Source organism: Artibeus jamaicensis, unplaced genomic scaffold (assembly GCF_021234435.1).
Source record: "Artibeus jamaicensis isolate MK-2021 breed Jamaican fruit bat unplaced genomic scaffold, CSHL_Jam_final scaffold_916, whole genome shotgun sequence".
NCBI classification, from domain to species: domain Eukaryota; kingdom Metazoa; phylum Chordata; class Mammalia; order Chiroptera; family Phyllostomidae; genus Artibeus; species Artibeus jamaicensis.
In genome coordinates, this window is record NW_026522059.1 from 10,714,553 (window position 1) to 10,739,498 (window position 24,946).

Here is a 24,946-nt window from a genome sequence, read left to right on the forward strand (position 1 = left end):
AAGTTCGGGGTGTCCAAGAAATATTGAGATGTACTCACCACCCCCCAGGAGGAGGAGACGAATAGAGCAGGGCCATTGAGAGCTGTTGTGCATAGCAACAGGTTTGCAGCTGACCTCTAGAGTGATGATTATGGCTTTTGGCTAGTTTCATGGATCTATTAAATAGTATAGCCAGGCTTAGAGCTAAGGAAATAAAGTCACTTACTCAGGATGTAACTAGGAGCAGGGCCCCTGAGGGGGGAGGCCTGTATAAGAGCTTAGAAAAGATCAGCTCCAGGACATGAGGGGATAACTACCCAGGTGAAAGAGGGAGTCACATGGTTTAGGGCAGAGTGATGACCCCTGCAGCTTTAATAGAAGAAGCCCACATGGCTTTGGGTGCCCCCTTTGGCCGCGTGGGGCCTGGAAAACAAGAGAGACTTTGACTAGAATTTGTTACAGAAGAACTCTTGCCAGTAGACCGTAAGACAATGCCACCTAACTTTGGATTAACTAGAGATCCTGCCTGATACGGCTGATGGTGCCAACAACCTGAAACACAGATGTGTACTCTTTCTTGATTTACAGTACCCGGAGTTGGGACAGTGTGAGTAGGGAGCAAAGACATGAAAGTATTTTAGGTTGAAAGACTTGGTTTCTGACTGCTCTTTTACAATAATAACACTGGAATTATAGGTAATAGCAAGGGGGACTTTGTGCAGCACTAAGAGAAGAATGCTGTTTTTATGCCAACCACTCAGGAATAATAAGAGACAATGACTCCAGCCAGTATGCCTCAATGTTCAGAACCTCCCCCTGGCTGACCACCCTACTCTCAGCCATAGCTGGGCCACTGCTAATATTATTGTTATTGTTAACTATTGGACCCATAATACTCAACGAGATCCTCGCCTTCATCAGAGAACAGGTGGAAGTAGTCAAACTAATGGTCCTGTCCCAGCCACACACCATACTACCTGGGGACGAGACCGAATCAAAGGTCTGATTCATAACCAAGAGAAGGGGGGAATGTTAGGGCTGGAATTAGATAAAAGTAGCCAAGAGGAACCCGAGGCAGGCTCCAGACTGTCTCAGCACGGAAGATAGAAAGTACAGAAAGTACAAAGAGTGCTGAACAAGATAAACCACCTTGTGCATGACCTTGTCCTTGCAGTGCAGAAACGTATCCATTGTTGCAAGCAGAGAACATAGCCATGTGTGTTCTCTCAGGATAGCCAATTGCTAACAGCTACGTCTGCTTCTGTATTTGCTTGCTTGCTCACCCCAATAAAAACCCCAGGCTGTAAGCGCTAGGCGCGACTCTCATCTGCAGCCATTTTGGTACCGTGTCTCCGGAGACACCCTGAAAGTTCGCCCCTGTGCAGGTAAAACTCTGAAACTTTGGCCAATAAAGTTCCATCTTAAACTCCTGAAAGCTTCCGACATTTTTGCTCGCATTGGGGTGTTACAGTGGGAATGCAAAATGGCACCGTCATTCTGGGAGAGTGTGGTGGTTCCTTGTGAAACATGCCCTCACCAAAGACTCAGCAACCCCACTCACTCCTAGGTGTTTACCTAGGCAGAACCAATTGTGTTTATATTAAAAGCCTATCTGTGAATGTGAAATGATAACCAAGCCTGAATACATCCATACAATGAAGTATGCAGCAATGGAAAGGACTGAGCTACCGATTCACACGACATGGATGAATTTAACATGTATTTTGGTATGCAAAAGAGGACAGACTCCAAAGACTACACAATTCTACCACTTACATGGCATTCTGGGAAAAGAGCAGAACTACAGGAATGGAAAACACAGTTGCCGGGGTGGGGAGCTGAGTACAAAGGCGATTATTTAGGGGGATGGAACTGTTCCGCACCGAGACAGCGGGCACATTTGTCAAAGCCGGAACGGAGTGAATGCTGCTGTGTGAAAAAACCAGCTGGATGTCAAGAGATCACAGACGGAAAGCGGAGTGTGACAAATGGATGTGTTGCAAAATGTGTCACATAACCTCAATGGAGAGAGTGGGGAATAAAAGAAGCTGAACTAAGTTACCTGGAAAATGGTATTTTGGGTAGAAAGTATAGGGCTAAAGATACAAAAATGTACTTCAATGCTATACTCTAGTTCATTCATTTATCACAGGGGTACTCAGCTATTCCAAAACCACTTTCTAAGTATTCTAGGGCTGAACGAATAAGCAAATAAGTTGCAGCTAAAAGGAGCCGGGTTTCTCACTGTCAGAGAAAGAACGAAGTTACAAGTAAGCAAAGAGGCAAACCAGAATGAACCTTGTGCTGCTGGATGAAAGTCAGTTTCCCTTAAGAGAGATGGACAGGTAGATCTAGAAATAACATAGAGATGCACCTGCACATTGTCAGTACGCATATTTACATCTCTTAGTTTGCTTCACTGAACAGGAGGAAAAGCAATAGCATCAAGCACACCCAATACCCAGATTCTGGTTTCTAAATACCCTCCTCCAATAAAAGGAACCAGGGCTTCTGGAAGAAATAGCTCGTTCCTGGGCAGATGACCACATAATACTTGTAGTGCTACAAAGTAATAATATGGCCTTAAATGTAACAGATGAGGGCATGTTGAAAGAAATTAAGAGTGGATCAGAAAGTGTTTGCAATAACCAAAGCTGAAACAATTTGCACAACAAAATAATAACAGTGTTGGATTTTACCCTAAAGTATAAAATAAACAGCCAGGATCACATACTAACAAAAATAAATGCTCAAATAAATAAATAGGAGAAACAAACTTGTAAGAAAAATTCTAAATTATATAACTATTTTCCCCTCCTCTTGAGAGTGGGCTAGAGTTACAGATTCACTTCCAAAGAACAAGTATGGAAAGTGGAAAAATAGCAACTCGACAGTGGACAAAGCAGGAGGCACCTTAAACCAGAGGAGGACCAGCGCCCACAACGCTGCTGACATCACGCGCCTTGGGAGGCGCCCCACGATGTGCTACCCTAGGGAAGGGCACGCCACACCCGGGGCTATTCTTCCTTGCAGAGCATCAGCTCAAGTCCAATCACCAGAAAACATCAGACAAGCCCACACGGAGGGACATCCTTCAGAATAACTGAGATGTACGCTTCACAGTGTCAAGGTCATGGAAGACCGAGAAGCGGTCACAGACTGGAGGAAACTAAAGAGGCATAGCGATTAAATAAACGCAACGTGGTATCCCAGACTGAACCCCGGAACCGGAGGAGAATGTTGGTGGAAAAAGGGAGAAAACCAAGTCAAGCCTGCAGTTTAGTGAACGGCGACGCACCAGTGTTGGCTGCTGAGTTCCGACAGGCATGCCACTGCTCACATACGCTGTCACCACGCGGGGAGGCCCAGGGAAGGGCTCGGGGAACATCTCTCGACTGCACCGCATGGCGTACTTCAAATTCAGAAAGGAACTTACAGAAGATTATACGCATTTTCTCAGTAACTTGATCAACACCACAGTTTATTTGTAAACATATTATGAGTCAATAATCAAATTGACAACACTTTATACATTTCATTGTATAATATTAACATCATACCAGAAAACAATCCACTGTACTTAGTTACAGTTTTGGTATTTTAAAGTCTTTAAATACAAATGTATTTGAAACACTGAACATAAAAGAGGAAGATGAATGGTGGAGGAAACTGAAACATCAAATAAAAGAAACTAAAACTGAAAAAAATACAAACTCACCTGATTAACATATTTAAAGAGAAGGAAATCAGATGATAATTTTTTTAATGACAAAGTCACAGTTCTTTAGGCTCATGTGAGAGTGAAACTATCTCACTAAAGTCTAATCCATGTTCTTTTTGATATCTTTCTTCTCTTGGTTTCTAAGGAATGGCTGTTTGCTACGGTTTAAGCTACATTAAGGGGAAAAAGAAATGAAAGGTAGCAAAAGTTAATGAAATTAAACATCTGCAGAAAAATTAGATGAGAACTATTTCACACATCATCTTTGGCAAATAATAAAGGCTATGTTTTAAGTTTACTTTTTTGTTGAAACGGATCAACACTGACACAGGATTTAAGAGACGCATCTTTACATGAGTTGACGTATGAAAGGAACAAAGCCGGATTCACAAACAAAGCACAAAGCAGCCTTCGGATCTGGCTGAGCGCCCTACACACGCAGGCGGCCTGACCCTCCTTAATCGTGGGGGTCCTCGGCGGGACTCGGCAGCTTTCCTCATCCACAAGAGAAACCAGAGCCGGCCGCAGGCTTCGTCAGTACTTTCTCTAAAATCCATGATCATTACTAGATTCTTTTTCTTCCTCCATCATCTCTCAAGGACAGTGCAGCAGCAAATCACATCCACATTTAAGTTTTAAATTCACCAGCCACTGGGTTCACTGCCAATAGCTACCAATGTCTGATACATCATTAGTGTATATGTCATTACAGGAAGCTGAGATCGGTGATGCGGGAATAAATAAAATGACCGGTTAATTCAAACAAAGCAAATGAGAATGAGATTAAAGAGCCCTGATCAAATAAAATGCAGCTTCCAGCTGAAAATCTGTAAAAGTCACATACATACCTAATAGCACTAGGAATGTACAATTTCAATTATTGGAAAAATAAGTGAGTGATTCACAGTCATAGAAATTATTTTAATATTAGTATGTATTTTTCCTTTTATAGACAAACATTTATAACATACACTGGTTTCTACCACACACGAGAGAAAGCAGAAGACTGAACGCTGACTGCCGTTCCCTCAAACACAGCAGTGCCTGCACCCCAGGCCCCCCGCTCCGGACACGCAGCTGTGCAGGCAGGGCGTGATGCTGCGCGCACGGCTGTGTTAACAGTTCCTAAAAAGGCATATATCCCCAGAAGTGTGTTAAAATCCACAAATATCAGCTCTATAAATAACAAAAACTATCAGCAAAAAAATGTTTAGGTTTAACATTCCCAAAGTTTCTAATGCTTTAAGTGTTTTAGATATAAGTTGTTCGACCAGTTAGTTTGGTTACAGCTTTAAGCTAGCAAACCATTACCCTATGAGAACAGCTAAACTAATCTATAACACTGCACACACTTCCCAAGGTAACTTGAAAAATCTTAAAAGTGATTCCAATTATGCTAATTCACATTTGAGACACTAAAAGAATCAATAACTCAAGCAACATTTTGAAATTACTCATTTTTTTCTGTATCATTTCCTCCTGAACTATTCAACATAAATTTAAGGTCCAAATTGCCTAAGAATATGTCTTCAAAGTAGGCTTTTCACTAAAGTATTTTGATCAGAAGACATAGCCTTATTGTTATATAATTCTAATCTAAAATCGCAAACCTTGGTTAGAGACTATCAAATTCAATTTCATACCAATTAATTGGTAAAATTAACGAAACAAAAAATAAATCACAGTGAAAATATGCAGCAGCCACAGCTACGAGAATGGAAAATAAATTCTATTTATCCAGAAAGACTCTATCAAAATATAAAGCCCAAAGTGAGAGATGACAGAAGTCCACATATAAACATTGTTTAAAAATAGAATGTTTTCCAAAGCTTCTCGTGAGACGCCAATGCAGAGCCAGAGTGAGGTCCTTACAAATGAAGGTGAACTTGTGCATGACTGTGCTGATTCACCCTCCGGCAAGGTCCACCGTACGCACACTTTACAGCCTCGGGGACCCTCAACACCCCATCACGTCATCCCTCATGTTGGCTGTTCACTGTCTTACAGTTTTGCTACTTTAAATACCAAGAAGCCTTTGAAAAGGAAGAGTTCCACCTCTTCCCAAGATCCCCTAAAGAGTAGGTAACAAAATATAAAATAAACAAGATTATGTTCGATAAACTAACATACAAAATTACCGTTGCAATATTCATAGTGACTGCTTATAAACATAACAGTCATCATAAAGCCTATAAAGTATATCCTCAGTTTTATAAAAGAAATGTCGATTGTCTCAGGGTAAAAAATACAGTGCAGGCTGCTAAAAAGCTTTTCGTTGCGTTAGGAGATGCAATGATGAGGAACACTTGAGAAAGCATGAATGTGTCCTCGGAACTCTGACACCACGGAAGCAGAATCGCACTGCAGCAGCAGATGCTTTTCAGTGGCTGGCACTACGAAGCTAACGTTGAGAAAGAAAAAAGGCAGGAAGTGTGAGCAACAGACGGTGTGACCAGATCACTGCAAATGGAGATTAGCAATACGCAACGAGGAAGGTGACCGTCCACTCCATTCTGACAAGGTGCCGTCTTGAAAAATTAAGTTCTTGGCGGGAAGTGGAACTCCCAAATCGGCGTAGGATGACTGGGGGAGCAAGCTTGGGAAGCTGGCCTCTGCGTGGATGTCCAGCGTTGAAGCACCTTCCTAAAAGGTCAAGAAAGGAGAGAAAGTCTGCTTAACACCGGACCAACCACTCAGCATGGCTGATAAGAAAAACAGACCCCAGCTACCCAAGAAATGTTTATGGAATGCAAAGCCCTAAAGGAGATTGCAAAGACCTACCTCACAAAACCAAAGTAACTAATGATGGGTATTAACATATGCAAAAATGACTAATACAAGTTCGACTACGATAAGAACTTTGATATGGACAGAAACAACAGCCTATGAGATACGGGATTAAAAAAGTGAGTTCTCAGACCATCTCTGAAAGCCTCACAGAGCACTAGGCACCGAAACGAGCCGTCCGCTCCCAGGGTTCTCGAACTCAGGTGTTCCTCGCAGCCCTCTCCCCAGAACTCCGGGCTCAAACATGCACCCGGCGTTCGTTCACGGACGTGGCACACACATTCCACACTTTCCACGTCCCAACTGAACTCTCAGATCTCCCCCTGTTCCTCCCCAGAGTTCCCCTCTCTCCGCACCAAGCTGGTCAGAAATGTGAGACTCGCTCATTCTTCTCCTTGTTGCCACATCCTCACCTGTTCCTCACCTTTAACTAACCACCAGGGGCCTGTCGATCTACCGCCAACACAGATCCAAGTCAGTTTACCTCACTCACTCGCCACAGCCACCACCGCAGTAGGCCAGGGCCCCCCAAAGTGAGGCACTCCCCCCAAAGCGGGTATGGTGCTTTGAAATTTTAGAAAGCTTGTATCTATTTACTGCACCCTTTAAACATTTCTAGTTGTGTGTGTGTTCTATTATACAATTTATTGGCATGATGGTATATGTGTGTAGTCAACAGACTTTATTATGGACACGTGCAACATTGCTTTGTTTTGTTTTAATGAAAAAGGGAGCTCGGTTCACCAATGTCTCTCACTTGGACTATTACACCAGTCTCCAAACTGATCTTACTTCCATGCTTGTTCATTTTTAATCCATTCTCTAAACAGTACCTAATCTTTTAAAACTGCTAGTCAGAAGTAATATCATTATGCTTAAAATTTTTTAATAGTTCTCTCTGCGCTCAGCATAAACTACAGATTCTTTGACATCCTCTAGAAGGCCCTCCCCGCCCCCGCGCCACGATCCTCTTTCCCGAGGCTTCTGCCACACGGGGCTTCTGTTCCCTGTACACTTGGTGCTTTCCTGACACAAGACCTCTGTACCTGCTAAGCTCTGCCTAGAATACTTTTTTCCATCCTTTGGGTTCCAGATTATATATCACCTATTTAAAATAGGTCTGCCTTTGGATTCCATCAGACTTGAAGGAGTCTGGCTCCTTCCAAGTACTTACTGAAATCTGTGATCGCTCACGTGTTTCGGCGTTTACTTGACTAGTGTCTCTTACAACACTCTAAGCTCTATGAGTGTCTTAGACATCACTGTTTCCCCAGCCCCTGGTAAAGGGTCTGGCATAGCATAGATGCAAGGATTTATTGAAAGAATAACTGAAACAAAACTCCAAAGTATGATTACATAGTGTTGGATCAGATATTCTGAGCAAATATTCCATCCCAGAAGTTTATCTTCAAATCAAGTCTAGGGTGTCGGGTCACTCCCCTGAGCGGGGAGGGGAGGGCTGGGGGTAGGAGGACACGGGGTACGGAAGGTCGAGAGCACTGGCTTCCACCACTGCGCACAATGAAGACGCACTGCAGGTCTTAAGGGGTCCAGACTCATGAACCAGTGCCCGTGTGATGCCCGGCCTGTAACCGACGCCTAGCACACTGGCGCACAGAACGGAGTCCGAGCTCGGCCCTCCAGAGCTGGCCCACCACACAAGGTGCAAGCCCACTAGTGTCCTGAATCCCAGTGTCTTCCTTTATGAACTTAAATTAATGCTTATCTCCTGTCTCACTGCTACGAAGACTCAAAACAAACATGGGAGTGTTTTGCATAAAAAGCTCTATACGAACACCATTTAGATCTTTAGGTTGTTGTTACCTGGAATGAGTGAACAAAGTTAAGGACGTGCAGAGCGAGTTTTCGACTGGAATGTAAGAGGTTCTGAAGGCTGAAAAAAAGGGTGGAGGAAGTTAGAACAAATATAATGACAAGGACTCATATCCAACAAGTTTAATTTTAGTAATTTAAATGCAGTTATATGTGCACACATATCATGATTAACACATTAAAATTTTAAAGAAATAATTTCAATGGATCTCACCAATGAAATTTCTCCTTTTACTATTAAGGCCTAACAGTACAAAAAGACCATTTTGAAGTAAAACATCATATATAACTAAAATTAAAATTTACTGCTAAAAAAGCTTAAACTGTTAGCAAATATAAATGTTAATTCAAACCTTTTTAATTAAAAATATATGCACTTTGAAACATAGCAATTATGAAGTCTGGCAGATTTAACATAATATCAACCCATGAAATTAAATACTTTTCAAATATGTAAATAAGTAATAATTGAAGAAAATTTCAAAAACCAGTCATAATTCCACCACAAGACATAGTCACTATTAACATAACTTGAGTGGGCATGTTAAGAGTAGAAGTGCCCCCCCAAATTCTCCACAGACATTTATATATTTTAAAAAACTAGGTTCACACCCTCATATAAGCATTCCCAGCTCACCATACCCTCGCCAAATCTGGGTAACTCAGTGAATACAACTATAGTGAACCGAAACGTGCCCAAAATGTTCCCATGTGCCTAATTTCTGAGGTACCAAAGTCATTTTGAAAATATAGCAAAACCCTTAAACTAGCAAATTTTATATTCAATTGACACATATAGATGATTACTATGTTCATGTGTGAAGTAAAAGAAAGATCACAACTGTTGCTAACTTAAAAGTCGTAGATGAAAATATGACAATGAATACAAACCCTCACCTCTCTTTCCTGCAAAGGCCATGGGTGGCAATTTTTCTACAAACTTTCCGGTTTAATTCGGAGCTAAACAGCGGAATTCCAAAGCACAGCTCAAGAGGGACCCAGTCTGCTTCCACTGTGGCAACTGCAAAAGACACGAACTCATTAATCGCATCTACTTTGCACATCATGACTGGCCAGGGTTTCTGAGCCCAAGTCCAGGCATCTTCACCGGTTCCTCCCACCACCGAGCAGACTCGGTGGGCGGGGCTGTCCGAGAGTCTCTGAAACAAAGGCGTTTTCTGAGTATGTACACGCTGCTGGGGAGAAGGTACTGCTCTCACCAGATGCTCAAAGTGGTCTTTTACCCAAATTGCAAGATACCTACAATATCAGAGGAATTAATCAAAATTTTAACAGGAAAAAAGAAACCTGTCATTATTCTCAGGTCATATATTTTTTTTTTTACTTAAAAGATTTTATTTATTTTTATTTATTTTTAATATTTTATTTATTTATTTCTCGAGAGAGGGGAAGGGAAGGAGAAAGAGTGGGAGAGAAACATCAATGTATGGTTGCCTCTCATGGGTCCCCTGCTGGGAACTGGCCTGCAACCCAGGCATGTGCCCTGACGGAGAATTGAACTACGATACTCTGGTTCACAGGCCCGCGCTCAAGCCACTGAGCTACGCCAGCCAGGGCTCAGGTCATATTTTTTTGTTATTGTTCTACATAAAAGTGTTTCCTAGAAAATTAAAAGGTTCATTATGGATCATAACAGCAGACTAATGACTTAGCAAAAGAGTTAAACCTTAGAAATTAGTCTAAGATGCAAATAATTCTTAAAACCTTACCAGAATTTTGCTTAGTTGCTGAATCTAAAGTTGCTTCCTCAATGACCATTTCAAATGACTCTGTGCTTCCATTTACATCCGAGCCAGAAGCCAGATCAGGTTCACCTTATAATTTGAGGACAAGCACAACATTAAGATTCTGGTAGTTGGTTTAAGTTGTCAATAAATCAGTACTAGCACAGAAGAGGATTCGGGTGATAGAAATGGCAATAGGAAACAATAAATAGTCCTTAGCTTTACAGCAGTGGTTCTCAACCAGGGGGCAGTTTTGTCCCCCAAGAGGCATTAGGCGATGCTTGGAGACAGGTCTGCTTGTCTTGAACGGGAACAGGGATGCTACTGATACCTAGAGATGCCACCATGCACAGGACAGCCCCACAGCAAAGCTCAAAACATACCCAGCGCTGAGGCTGTCCAACCCTAGCCTAAAGAAATAAGAATTCGAAAGGCAGACGAGAAGTTTACGCTTTCAGAGGGATCATTACTAAAACCCTTCCTGTCCCCATGGAAATGTGCAGTCTGATCACCCCATTCCTCTTCAAAACTTTCTGACTTCCCATATCTTTCAGCACATAAGATGCTCCTGGATCTCACCCACTCTCCACTCTCATCTTCGGCTGCTGCCCAGTAAATCCTTCCTTTGGGCCAACACAAGCTGCTCCAGGCCCTGATTTCCTCTATCTGAAAGGCTGCTATCCTCCAAAGAAACAACAATCATCTTTTGTGCAGGTAACGCCTCCGTTCTCAGCTGAGATGTCACGCTCTCTGAGAGGCCTGCTCCGACAGCTCCGCGGGGCTGCGGTTTGCCTTCCCCGTCCTAGGCGGCGCTGTAGGCCGTCAGAACGGACCCCGTCGCAGTCTGGTAACGCTGCCTGGTAGGCAGGTTCACTTGCTTGTCTCCCTGTCCAGGGCACTGCTCCCTAGCTCTTACAAATTTAAACGTCTGCGGTGCCCACGCAGATATTCCATAAATGTCTGTGGAATGAACAAAACACGGCAGCTGCAGCAGACAAGCCTTGCGATGACTGCCTGACCCACGGCCAACTTCTCTGGAAAAGGCCCCCGTGACACCTGCCAGTCAGCTGTTGAAAATTACCTATCACACAACAATAGATACAAAAACCTGTTCTTAAAAAGAAGAAAGGTATCCAAATTTTCCGACCAAAGGTAAACAGACCAGGAATGAATGCCTAGCTCAAAGAGAGCCAATCCAATCCACTGGATGGCTAGCAATAAATATTTCTCGGGAATTCAAACTGAGAGGCTCAAGGAACAGAGTCCACTGATGACAGACTACTGAACTGGAGGGTTTCCTAGACTCATGGACCAGAGCCGGCGCCACGGCAACCACAGTCACACACAGCCAAAATTATGCCACGGCAGAAACAATGAGTAAGCATGAAAAGGTGACTGGGAAATAAAATTTCAAACTAAAAAGAAAGAAAAAGATAGCTAAGGAAAATTAGCTAGATAGAAAGGAAAAATATGCAGGAGAGACTGGAGATGGACAGGAGGTGGCAGCCAGGAAGGCTGAGCAGACAGAGCCAGGACACGGAGCAGACGGAGCTTCGGAGAAGCTGCTGGAAAGGCGAGGAGGGGAGAACGGACGGGAGAGGCACTTCCGAACCAGGGACAGCGGACAGCGCGGGAAAGGAGAGGGACGACACAGGGACAGGACGGGCACTGACACAAAGGCCTTTGAAAGAAAGGAAAAGGCTGAAAGAAGAACTGTCCATCCTATTTTGGAAACATCTTTACAAAGAGACCAGAGTTTTGAGGCCACCACCCCACAGAGGAACCCAATTTAAAATAAATCCAGAGAGGACAGTAGAGGGCTAACGTCGCATGGACGTCTGCGTCCCCACCCCAGGATGTCGCTTCTTCGGTTGCGCACTCAGTGTTCTCTCCATCCGAACAACTGGTACTTGTCCAAATGATGTCACGGAATATTTTCACACTTCAGTGAAAACACATTAAGTATTAAACAGTTCAACATCCCTGCAAAGCTCTCTCTTAAATACTAAGATTGTGATCAACTCAATACCAATTATTTTCACTCAAAGAACCCAGCTGTCGGCTAACCTCTCTCGTCAGAAGCGTCACTGAGTTTCCTGTTCGCGAGGCGGCTCGAAGCGTTCAGCATGGTGATATAGCCACAGAAGTGCTGCACGTCCACTCTGTTCCTTAACATCTGCAATGCTTTGTGCACACCCATATTGGCACGAGTAAACTCTAAGAACAAAGAGTGACATCAAATTATAAGTGACCACAATTCTTAAACTACTTTCATATTTTAATCTATCAAGACTGATTCCAGTGGAACAGCCTCTGTGAACATAAAGGGTGCTACACACACAGAACACATGTACAGCCTCCAGGGGGCATCTGTTGTGTCAGAACGAATTACCTGCTAAGTAAGCAAATACAGCCAGTTAGGGGCAAATTCTCTAGTCTTCTCTTTGTGGTTCTATTCTGCCTCAAATCCTTCTTTGGTGGGCTTCTACCAAGAAGTTTATTAAATACACTTACTCTTTAAACATTTAAGAAAAATAAAATTACTCTTATTGAACATAAAGCTTATATACTTGAAATTATATCCCTAATAAATATTAGCTCAAGTTCTTAAAATATGTGAACTCAGAAAAGAGGAAGATGTTGTATATGCAAATACGGAGATCTCTCTTTTTTATAACTCACACCGTGATCTCCCAAGGCAGATCTACCAATGAGTCTTTGACCTTTTATAGATTTTGAGACCCTACTATCACTCTGTATCTTTAGCTGAACAATCTTTTCCCCACAGAACTTACAGAGTATCTATCAGAGAATTAAACAGCAAAGTTTAGTTGCAGGCAAGTACTCATGTCTGAAAAGTGGCCATTTTTTGGAAGGGAAGTCTCTTCTCTCAATTGTGTACACATTTACTCCCAACAGCAAAGGAAAACACTCGATTTCGAATGTGAGGCTCCTGCAGTTCAGCCACGTGAAAAGGAAAAAGAGGTCTACAAAAATCCTCTGCCCTCCCCCACTTTGGGGGTGGGGCGGTGGTAGTGAACATTTTGAAAGAACAGTAAGTTTTTATATAAATTGACATAGGCTGAATCTCTCAAACCATTCCCAGCTCCTTTGAAATCCAAGCACAAGTGCTACAACATAAAGATATATTAGACTTTAATGACAGTAGTGTTCTTTTGGATACATGTTTTCTTGGTATTCAACAGAGAAAAGGTATCTTCTATATTCGACAAAAGACTGAATTCGTTTTCACAGAAATTCTCTGCCTCTCTATCAAATACTATACTGTACATCCAATTCTAGAAAGAGGTAACATTGCACAGGACTGTTCCTCCCTTGATTCTAACCAGCTTAATTTAGCTCCAACTGCAACCCACTCAAGTCCTCTCAAACGGCAAAAATAGAAGTAAAAAAAAAGTGACACAAGAAACCCACAGCAGTGCTGTCAGCTGTGAAGCAGGTCACAGACGTTCGTCAGCACCCACTTCTACGGAACTAAAACAGCCCCTGAAAGAAAACCGCTGTGTAACATTGTGGGGGAAACACTCAACTTTCTAAGCATAAAATCTTCCCAATAACTTGCTTTAAATAAATCAACAGTAAAAGGAAACTAAAAGACTAAACATACAGAAAACCTAGTCTTCCATCCAGGCAGACACCTACTTACCTCTTCCTCTCCAAAACAGACTAGTATTCCTTCAAAGGTCCTACGTGGGTCTCATTCTATTAACTCTTTGTGGGAAAAGGCACGTGACATAAAATTACTTTTCCAATACTCTTTAAAACAGAATGTAAGTGGATCCTAGAACTGCCAAAGTTTAAGCGTTCATCTCCTGCTGCATGTGTCACCGAATTGGTGACAAAGATTAACAATAAAGAAGTCAAATGGACACAAATCAGAAGTGAGGTACCTCCTTGAAGTTCTGTGTCGTCAAATGGAAACGGGATGTGGACAGTCTCCCCTGTCCCGTGCACACCATGTCCCTAAACACAAAGAAATACAAGTTCACAGGGATGTAAAGAACCTACATTCGCAGCAACAGATATTCAAACACTAAATTAAGACTGTGCCCTGAGGTGGTATACTCCACATTAGTACCCCATCCAAGTGCTTTCAACAATGTTCTGTTTTCTCCGGCAGGCAGAGACAATCTCACGTACGTATGAACCTGTAAGGCGATGGGTCTCAAATTGAGTGTATGGGTTAAATTTTGAAAAGGAGGCTAATTTAGCAGGTAAATCACGTGCGAGCCAAGGACACGGAATGAGATCAAGTGCACTGGTTCTGAAACAAAAGTGGTGCAAGATCCCCATAATCCCCTGGCATAGAATGCATGACCTGGAGTGTGAAACTCAAAACGCTGAATGACATTCAAAATTACTTGTTGCAATATTATAATTAATTATATACAGTTGGAAGCATACAAAATGCCTGTCAACAGGGGGCTGATTAAATAAATTCATGAATGTATTTTCAGCTGCCAAAAGAAAAGACAGCGCAGCTCTCTAAAGACGGAAGTGGAAAGCTCTCCGGTGGCTCAGTGGGAAAAGCGTGGAGTGTGTCCGAGGGCAAGTGCCCGCACACGCGGAAAGAGCCCCAGGAGCCACGGCAGGAACTGACGGCGGTGGCAATCCGACTCGGAGAGAAACGGGGTTAGATGAGCCGCGGTACTTTTCTCTGTGCATCTTGCAACAGCGTTTCATTTCTGAACAGTGTGACTACACTATCAATTCAAAAATGAAGTTTAAAAAATATCAAGTATAACACCTCACTCCAATTTATAAATAATAATTTAGTTTCATCCACTACAATCAATTCATGTTCATCTGAATTTTGCTAATTTTAAAGTTTTTTAAAATTTAATCTCTAAATTTCATTTCACAATTATGCAAGGATAGTAAGCATAAAGAATTTAATGTTATGTTTATGTGTAGTTCATTATAACAGAAAATTTAAGTTAACACTGGAGAACCATACTTTTCCCCTTTGAAAAAGACCCATACATCGTTCAAATTCTAGATACTGTGATGTAAAAAACAGTAATTTCAGAGAAAAATCGCTCATTAGTTCACATAATAACTTGAATGTTTACGCTGCTTCTATTTCATTGATACACTTATGATTTAAACACTTTTATAATAAAAGCATGGTTTTAATCAAAATCTTAGTTTTGTTGTTTTAGTTCCAGTGAGATAATTTTCCATAGAATTTAATAAAGGAGACCCTCTCTTTTTAGCAAAAGCAAAACTCCTTAACAAACACTTAAACACTCTCTCTCCCTACATCTATTCCCATGATGAGCAGAGCTAAGATTTTTTGAGATCTTATGTGCTAACCACAGGGCTAAGCATTTTATGTACATTTTCCATCTCATTCTTTTCAGCAACCGTATAAAAAAACTTTAATCATCTGCATTTTGCAGGTGAAGGCACTAAAGTTCAAGGAGGTCATCTAACCTGCCCAAGATTACTAAGTGGTGGAATCAAGGTGGGAACTTAGGCAGTCTGACTTGAGCCCGTGTCTAACCCATTCATTCCATTTTGGTATCACCCACCGCTGCTCCTACTCCACGCTTTCCCTGGGGGCTAATGCGCCCACCCTCATGGTTCCGTCTACCACCTACGTGCTGATGCTGACCCTCGAATCAATCCCTCCTGTTGGAGCTCTCATCAGAATTTCACAATATTTTCAATCACCCAGACATCGCTACCACTCCAACGGCCCCCAGACGCCTGTGCTCCGCCCCCCCGTCTGCGACACAGTGGCACTCAGCACTCAACAGGAAGGCGACAGTAAAAAAGAGCTGGTCAGTGCCTAGTGCTGGTGGGAATGCAAAATGATGCACTCACTCTGGAAAACAGCCGGGAAGTTCCTCAAACAATTAAACAGTTATCATCTGACCTAGCTTTTCCACTCATAGCCAAATATCCAAAAAATTGACAACATGTTCACATAAAAACTTGTATATGAATGTTTATCATGGTGATTATTATTATTCATAATAGCCAAAAGGTGGAAACAACCCAAATATCCATCAATGATAGATGGACAAACAAAATGTGGTGTATTCATTGAATTCATACTATTTATTTGGCCATAAAAAGGAATGCAGTACTGATATATGCTAAAACATGATGAACCATAAAAACATTGTAAGTAAAAGAGGTCCATCACAAAAGACCACATATTATATAATTTCATGTACATGTAATGCCCAGAACAGGCAGTGTAAAGAGAGAGCAAGTATCAGTATTGCTTAGGGCTGGGGGGCTGGGAGAACAGGGGAGTAAGAACTGAAGGAGGAGGGTTTGTTTCTTTCTGAGTGATAGAAATGTTCCAAAATCGGGCACGGCGATGGCCGGGTCTCTGCAACTACAGCGGTCTGCCCAACCAGGGAGGAAACAGTCCAAGACCACCAGTGGATGCCTGAAACCAAGGAGAACGCCAAACCTGACATACGAGGTCTGACTGGAAAAAGTCCAGCCACTGTTAACATACCAAGAACGGTTTGCATGACATCCATGTAGCCTGCCAGCCAAGGAGAGCAGAGTAGAATGCGCATGTGTGAACAATGATGACTTCATTGTACTATTCAGTGGGGGTGGTAGACGGCACTGAGCCAACATGTGTGCTGTGTGGCCGTCACATTCAAAATGACTGAGCAAGTAGAGCAACGAATCTGTGTCAAATTTTGTGTTAAGCTTGAACATTCCTCTGCAGAAACTAATCGGATGATTTGGAAGGCCGTAGCCATGGGCAACTGGTGATTGGCAGCTTCATCATGACAACATGCCCACTCAGGCATCATGTCTTGTGCAGAGTTTTTCTGGTGAAACATCAAATCACCCAGGTAACTCAGCCTCTCTACAGCTCAGATTTGCTGCCCTGCAACTTCTGGCTTTTCCCAAACCTAAAATCACCTTTAAAAGGGAAGAGATTTTAGACCATCAAAGGGATTCAGGAAAATATGACGGGGCAGCTGATGGCGACTGGGAGGACTGTGTGAGGTCCCAAGGTGCCTACTTTGAAGGGGACTGAGGTGTCATTGTTCTATGTACAATGCTTCTTGTATCTTCTTCAATAAATGCCTATTTTCCACAGTAAATGGCTGGATACTTTTGAGATAAACTGTTTTCCCCCTAAACACACATACCTATGATGTAGTTTAATTTATAAATTAGTCCCAGTAAGAAATTAACAATAATAACTAATAATAAAACAGGACAATTATAACCACATAGTGTGACAAGAGTTAGATGAATGTTCTCTCCACCGGCGCCCACCCACTACAACCAAGACGGCTACCCGGCGACTAACAGGCAGGTGGAGGGCATGGACAAGTGTGGGCGCGCTGGACAGGGGCCCTCCACACCCCATGAGGGCGCAGCGGGACAGCTGGAGATTTCATTAGGCTACTCAGAATGGTGTGCGATTTAAATCCATAAATTATTTCTGGAGTCTTCCATTTAACATTTTCAGGCCATGGTGGGCCGTGAGCGACTAAAAGCGCAGAAAGTGAAAACATGAATGCGGGGACCTGTACTAAAGACGTAACTGTGCAGTGAAAACTGGTGAGCTGTATGCTGCATGAACTATGTCAATGAAGCTCCTTTGAGAAGAAAAGACAGCCCCAGGGGTCACGGAAGGGGAGGCGGGAAGCTGAGGTCCGCGCCGCTCCCGCCACTCCCACGCTGCAGACAAAAAGGCCACGGCTGAAGCCCAGGTCCAGCTACTTGTATTTCAGCTTCACGCATTTCAAATTACTGACATCCAACTGCAGTGCAGCAGAACAACGTACAAACTACAAGTTTTACACTAAAAACCCAAAATGGGCTGTTTCAAATGAAGTAACTGTACCTGAATCAAAACCGCCGAATGCGTTAAAGCGTCATTCAACATCGTGAGCACGTTTGATGTAGGCACCACCCCAGGGTCGTGGCCCCAGGACGTTATTAGTAACCGATCATAACCCTGTGGGAAAGAAATGAATGAAAGACAAAATGGAATTTAGAAATGCAGGGGGGAAATTAAGAAAGTGATCTCTAAAACCGCTTACCAATTTTTACTCTACTCAAAAATAGTGAAAACAAACAAATCTCATACAACATACCTGGAATATATCCGGCAGTTTTCGGAGTCTTGTACCTTTGGACAGTAAAAGAGATGGTGGTCCCTGCCCAGTGATGTGATAAATGTACAGTTTAAACCAGACAGAACTGACTTCTGGGATAGCTGGTCCAATATGCTGTAATCAGAAAGCAGGTAAGGCAAAAGCGGTAACACTTAATCTAAGGAACTCAAATTTCACAAGCTGACTAACTACTGTCTTAATAACAACTAATGCTGCATACAAATGTTAATTGCTATCATCCTTATGAAAATAACTTTTAAATGCTCTGTCCAAACAGTTTCAGTTTTATGCTGTAGCTGAGTGAGGACATCTTATCACTGCAGTTAAGAGAATGGACTCTGAAGTGGACCACCAAGGGCTGAATCCCCTCAGCTGTATGACCTTCAAATAGGTTACCTAAGTGCTCTGAGCCCTCCTTTTGCTCTTTTGTAAGAAAACAATAAAATATCTACCTTATACAGATGTTGTCGGGTTATTTGAAAAATTTTAAAATAGTACCCAGTATATAGTAAGCTCTGTATCAAAGTGTTCATTTATTATTATTATTAATCGCGTGCAATTTCTCCCAAAAGGGACTCCCCTCCCATTCACTTACACTTCACGCATTCCTACTATGCCTAGAAGTTGTGTTAAAGAATAGGAGGAAGTGCGAAGTGGGTGGGATTGGAGGGGGCACACGGAGAATTACAGAGAGAGGTTGGTGAAGGCAAACCTACAACCACCGTCCAGCTGAACAGAGGACAGATGTGGGGAGGGTGTGCTTGCTAAGGCAGTGAGATGGGCACAAGCAACAAAATCAGCCTTGCACAAGAATCCCTTCCTTTCCTCTGCACCATTAACCCTTGCACACCTAGGAAACCAGGCAGGATGTAGCACTGCAATAGAGCAACATAACTCATACCCTGAAAATGGTGCAAACCACCATGTGCCTGCTAAGTAAAGACCAGAAGTCATTTCACAAGTAAATTTTAAAGATAACCAGAGTTCTACCTTTCCAGTACTATCTTTTCTTTTCAGTTTATTTAGTATCTCAGCCCCATTTCTAAAACGTTTCATTTTTCCTGATTAAACTAATCTTATCCCTCAAGGCAATCCAGACTCCCTTCTTAGAGCACCCAAAAACGTTCTCTTTAAAAGACTGCATTCAAGAAGAAAATTTTAGTCTACTGTGTCACAAGGCACTGCGTGATATACAAATAAAATGTACCAATGATACCTCACAAATTGAACATAACATCTTACAACAGCATAAAACACAAAACTGCTTTGTGAGCCAGTGACCGGAACACAGTGTCTGCAAATGAGAATCGACCCCACGGGACAGTTAGAGCTCTTCTTCAAACCGCCACCGGGAAGCGTGAAGTGGGGGGGCAGCAGCCCTCGTCCCCGCGGTCTTTACCTGAGGGGTGCAGCTGCTGACAGGCCGGATTTCATTGGTGAGAGGAGCCATGGAAACGAGCAGTGTGTAATTCTTGTTTAGAACTCTGCTGCAAGTCGCAGGGTCCAAACCAAGAAGGCTTTCACAGCGCAAGAGATCCAGAGGAAAACCTGAATGATGACCAAGCACACACAGGGAATGAAAGACTGGCACTATGAAGCAAAAACGTCCAAAACAAAATACTGATTATCTACCTAAGATTACAAAATAATTTTTTAAGATGGAATATTGAAAAAGCTAAATTTCCTCAGGGACCACTAAGATACTTTTAAGGTTTAGAGCTAACAGTCTTTATTCCTGGTCTAAAAAAGATAACTGTCTCCTGGTATTCCATTAGGCTCCCTTTCACTTGTAGAAAGTGCCCGCTTCACCTGCCTTCCTGTCCAGCCCAGCCACTCCAGGGCAGCGGCAAACGAGGAGCGCCCGGGGGCCACAGGGGAGCTGCGGGCTTCCCTCCCCCTCGTCCAGTCTCTACAAAGAGCAGCACAGCCAGGTTCCGAGTTCGACAAGAGTTCCCTGCGGCTGGTCCATGAAGAACGGGTTTACTCAGTATGTACCAGATGTGAAGGGTGCCAGTGTGTAACCCGCAAGCAAGATGCAGCTAAAACAATGCATGGCCTGCTGAAAAAGCTCAGAAGCCTTGAGTGCAACGAGGGCCGGATTCTTCATGTAACACCTTCCGTAAGAGGAAAGGCTGATTCGGGGCCGGGCAGAAGTACAAGATAAGATTATTTTGCCAGAAAGTAAAATACCTCTCAAAAAAAATTTTTTTAAGGTGGAGGCATGGCACAAGGAGACAGGAGCCAGTGTGAAGGAAATCCCACTGGGAAAATCTGAGACACCTGCATCACAAAATGATTCAGATAATGAGTCATTCAAATAATGACTAATCCATACTAAGAATATAAAAGAATGCCTAGTCCCAACTGTCAAAAGTGGAAAAACTGTCAGAGTTAGAAAAACAATGAAAGGACAGTCCAGGCAACAATCAGTCCTGGATGCCGAATCTGGAAGAAACACGGATGACGTCCAGGTATCTGCATCACCGTCAAGTATCTGCCCACGGACTGCCCACTAGCTGCAGGGTGGGATGGGGGGAGAGTTAAGTGAACAGCACAGAAATCAGAAAACACGTTCACCGTGCGATCAAAATTAACGTCACCATAGGCGGCAGGTGGAAATCACGTGCCTCCAGATGTCACTCCCTTAGAAGGACACATTACTTACCCAAAATTCTAGACACGAACGCACAACCCAAATCTGACCACAAGGTAACACCACACACACCCAAAGTGAGAAACTTTCAGTAAGACCAACAAAAAGATACTATATTCTCAAAAAAAAATCATAAAAGACAAGAAAGAAGGTTGTGAATTCGAAAGAATATGTGAGATTAAATGTTACAGGGGTGCTAAGAATTCGAAGTCCTGAGACGTGACATTCGCCAACGTCCAGGACTTGAGCCAAACGCTCCTACATGGGTGCCTGGGTCATGCACCTCTGCAAGACACGCATTCCTGGGTGCCTGCCGCCCACGGCTCAGGACCCACCACCCGGAACCTGAGCTCTGACTCCCTCAGCTCAACTCCACTTTGGGAACTCCGGTCTGTCACAAAACTGAGACTGCACCCCAAGGCAACAGCCACCCCGCTGGGGTTCACCAACCGACTAAGATCGCTACTTTCTTTTACTCTTTAAAAAGAGGTTACTGTTCTCTTGCTTAGTTTTTAAAGTAAAATACTTTAGTCAATAAATATTCCAGCAGTATCTGAATAGAAAACCCTTGTTTATTATTTTTATACAATGGGATCTTTTATTTTTGAAATTGTATGCTTCCTACATTAATTTTGGCATCTGTTCACCCCTCAGAAGAGATGCCTGTTCTAAATTCCATCCAGCTACTTAAACAGATTAACACTCCAATCATTTTTACAGGTACTAATAAGATTTAAATATTACAAACGTCAGTGGCACGTAAGAGGAGAAAAAGTAAAATAAAGTTAGAAACAGCAACAAGCAAAGAAATTCACTAAATGAGCCTCTGGCTATAAGTGCAATACGCTTACACAAAATGCACTAAGTAAATGATGATTAAGAAGTGAGCATGACCTATTGAAATTCTCAGAAGTCCCATAGGATCATGTCTTCAGAATCAAGTGTATATCTCATACCATAGTTGGGCTGGTCTGGCTGTGCAGTTTGTGCAACTAAATCTTTATTATGACGAAGAAAAAGTATCGTGTTTCTCAGAGTGAGTGCGTGGTCAAAGTATCTCTGTGCTTCTCCTTCACCAGTGCTCTGAACCTAAACGAAGAGAAGTAAGTTTTTCAACAAATAGCACTCTTAGGCCATTCATTTTAACACATGACCAAATGGCAGAGATATTAAGACATTAAAATCATTAAATAAAAACTTGCCCAGGTAATACTGAAACAAATATTAACCCTAATCTCTACTGATTTTCCATTTGACCTTATGTTTCAAGATGACAAATTACCCCCCAAAGTAAAACACTTTTAGAAACCAAATAATGCTAAATCATACCACTGTATAAATTATATGGCCCACGTATGATTCAAATAGGGTGCTTAAAAACCTCTAAGATCTGTATTCTGCTTTACCCAGTAAAGTACTCCAATGCGTGGTCACCAACCATGCCTCTAATTCTCATCGCCCTGGTCACACTTTCATACCACTGGTTACAAGGGACAATAGAGTATGTGACTCAACAAAGCTGTTCACCACTGCTGAGTACACAGCTTAACTTCACTCGATCAGGAATGACTGAGCCCCTCTGCTGAGCTGTGTACGAGGACCCGTCCAGGCCATGAGGACAGAGCACTAAACCGAACGGCCTTCTCTGGGCTTACGTTCTCACGCATGCTGTTCGGACCCTGAGCCAGTCACCTGTTTAATATGGAGAAACACACATATCCCAGAAACAACACAGAACACGAAAGGACAGGTCTAAGGGGAAGTAACTGAATTAGGTTTGCATTAAATAAGACCAACCAACCAAGTTTAATCAAGCTGAGGCTTCTTAAAAGAAAGCTAAGAAACTATTTCAAAAACTAAACTTCACACTAATAGGCTTCCCCAAGAAAGACTACGGGACAAAAAAGAATCCAGCTCTACAAAGTGAGAAAGTGGTGTTCCGATCTGCTCTGCTTGGTAACCGACTAGATGAGGCAAGAAAAGTAAGAACCAGGAAAACAGTGTAAGTGTGCACGGAAAAATAAAAATGGGTTGGCAAAAGGTAATACACAGTAAGAAACAGGGTTAACAAGATGTTAAAAGTATTGAGGGAATAATGAAAATTTACAGTAAAAGAGACCAATTAATAAGAAGGATTATCTCAAATCTATTTCTATATTAAAAAAGTAAAAATCCTATGGAGAAGGGGCAATGAAAATGTTATGAGTCGTCCTTTTTTTTTAAGATAATTTTTAAAAATCATCAAAAATTCTCTAAACAGCCCATTTAATACACAGAGTTTATCACTAAAGCACAAAAGGTGCCACAAGGTATTAGTCAAAGGTAATACTAAAGGTATGAGTCAAGAAACAGAGGAGATACACACACTGTTTGCATGAACAGCAGAGGATGGAATGAATCCAGGGAAGGAAAACACCCAGGGGCAGGCAAGATTCAGCGCCAAGGGAAGCTAGGGCTGCCCTCTCGGGAGATCGGGCGGTTAAGAGCAGCAATACGGCTGAGTCTCCAAGAGGCTGAAAGGGACGGTGCGAGGGGACATAAATATGACACCTGGGACACTGTTCCAGATTTCAGATAACTGGAACAAAAACTTTATATGAAAATGTTTAAGAGGAAATCATACAGAGTTACCAAAATAAATAAATAGATAAAAAATAAAATTTAAAGGCTATTTTAGAAAAACATAACTTAGACTAAGATTTCTATACCCTATTTCCTCATTATGTCAAATTATGCTATTAGATGAAATTAAAAAATCATTTTTAAAGTCACAAAATTCATTCATCCACTCAACATGTTTAAAGCTAAGTGACTACCACAGTATTCGGGTGGGGAATGAGGTAGAAACGAGCAAGAATGCACCAAAAACCTACATAAATCATTAACTGATGATGGTTTATATCAAGCAAGAAATGGCTCCCAACGCGCTGGCAGCCCGACAAGCAACCCGGCCCTACCTTTTCTAGTTCGACAAGGAAGCTGTCCAGAGACTCGTCCGAGAGTTTGCCGACTTCAAACATTGTGACCGCGTGGCTTTTCAGGTTCTGCGATAAAGAAGCAAAAACAAAAAAGTTAAAATATATCGCAGTGTCTTATACAAGTAATTTCAAGTTCTAGGTCTCCTTTTATGCTGAGCATAGCATCTTACATTCATATTATGCTTTCCAACATATTTAAACTTAAGGGTGCATGAGGAGAGGGGCTTATTCTTTTAATTACAAAGGTATCATCACATAAAAGTTACTTTCCTCCTCTATGGAATAAAAATCAAAGGCAGTCATATTTTCAAGAATAAATCTAGTGACATATTAAAAAAAGATACAGAAGCACTGAATTACTTTACATCTAATCTTTGTTTTAAACATTTTTATATTTAAACAAGAATTCGACTTACTGGTGAAAGATTTCCCATCATTAAAAAGGCGGTGAGAGTTGAATCAAACAGAAACGCTATACGCTTTGTATAGCCTGTAGACAAACTCAAACTGCTTACACTGGCTGTGTCCGCTGAAAAAAACATGTAATTTAAAATTAAGTAAATGAAAAATATTCTTTGCTTATCATTTGGAAAGAAAAACTATTTTTCAGCTTTACTTAATAACCAGAAAGTACATAATTAAGCATGAGCCATACTGTCAACGTACGGGTCCCAGTGCTAATCATCAACATAAAGTTTTTTTAAAAATGTATTTTAAAGGCACTCACTTTTGTAGCCAAGTTCTTGAAAAGCAATAATTAACCAAGTCTTGATATCTGTCAGATCAACAGTGCCAAGTAGCCTAACCTCTTCAGACAAGTCACCTGGCCCAGGTAACAGAGCTACTTGGGGGAAAACTGGGAGCCCAAGCTCTGTTCCTCTCGCCCTCGACATAAACCAGGTGCAGCCTCCTCATCCCCTCGGCTTTGCCGCCCTTTGTGCTTAGCCCGTGCTACAGCTTCCCTCCTCACCAGCTAGCTAGCTCTTATTCATTCTTAGTCCAATTATCATCTCTTCCCTGAAGGCTTCCCAACCCTCTCTAGGCAGTGAGGGGGCCCTTCCTCTTCGCTCCCCACAAACACGGTACCATTTCTCCCTTTGCTGTGGATTCTGCCGCCG

At 42.3% G+C, this 24,946-nt stretch overlaps 1 protein-coding gene across 1 annotated transcript in view; it reads right to left on the reverse strand.

Moving 5' to 3' along the window:
- Positions 1–3,439: 3,439 nt before the first annotated feature.
- The window catches only part of FAM91A1 (family with sequence similarity 91 member A1), a 37,780-nt gene continuing 16,273 nt past the window's right edge, over positions 3,440–24,946 (reverse strand). The window contains exons 13-24 of the mRNA XM_037166622.2: positions 24,245–24,357; positions 23,808–23,894; positions 21,807–21,939; positions 19,597–19,745; positions 18,177–18,311; positions 17,924–18,037; positions 13,977–14,049; positions 12,133–12,282; positions 10,051–10,155; positions 9,218–9,341; positions 8,312–8,381; positions 3,440–6,343 (exon numbers count right to left, since the gene is read on the reverse strand). Coding sequence (XP_037022517.2) covers positions 6,158–6,343; positions 8,312–8,381; positions 9,218–9,341; positions 10,051–10,155; positions 12,133–12,282; positions 13,977–14,049; positions 17,924–18,037; positions 18,177–18,311; positions 19,597–19,745; positions 21,807–21,939; positions 23,808–23,894; positions 24,245–24,357 — 1,439 coding nt within the window. The 3' untranslated portion in view covers positions 3,440–6,157. The remainder of the gene's footprint in view (positions 6,344–8,311; positions 8,382–9,217; positions 9,342–10,050; positions 10,156–12,132; positions 12,283–13,976; positions 14,050–17,923; positions 18,038–18,176; positions 18,312–19,596; positions 19,746–21,806; positions 21,940–23,807; positions 23,895–24,244; positions 24,358–24,946) is intronic.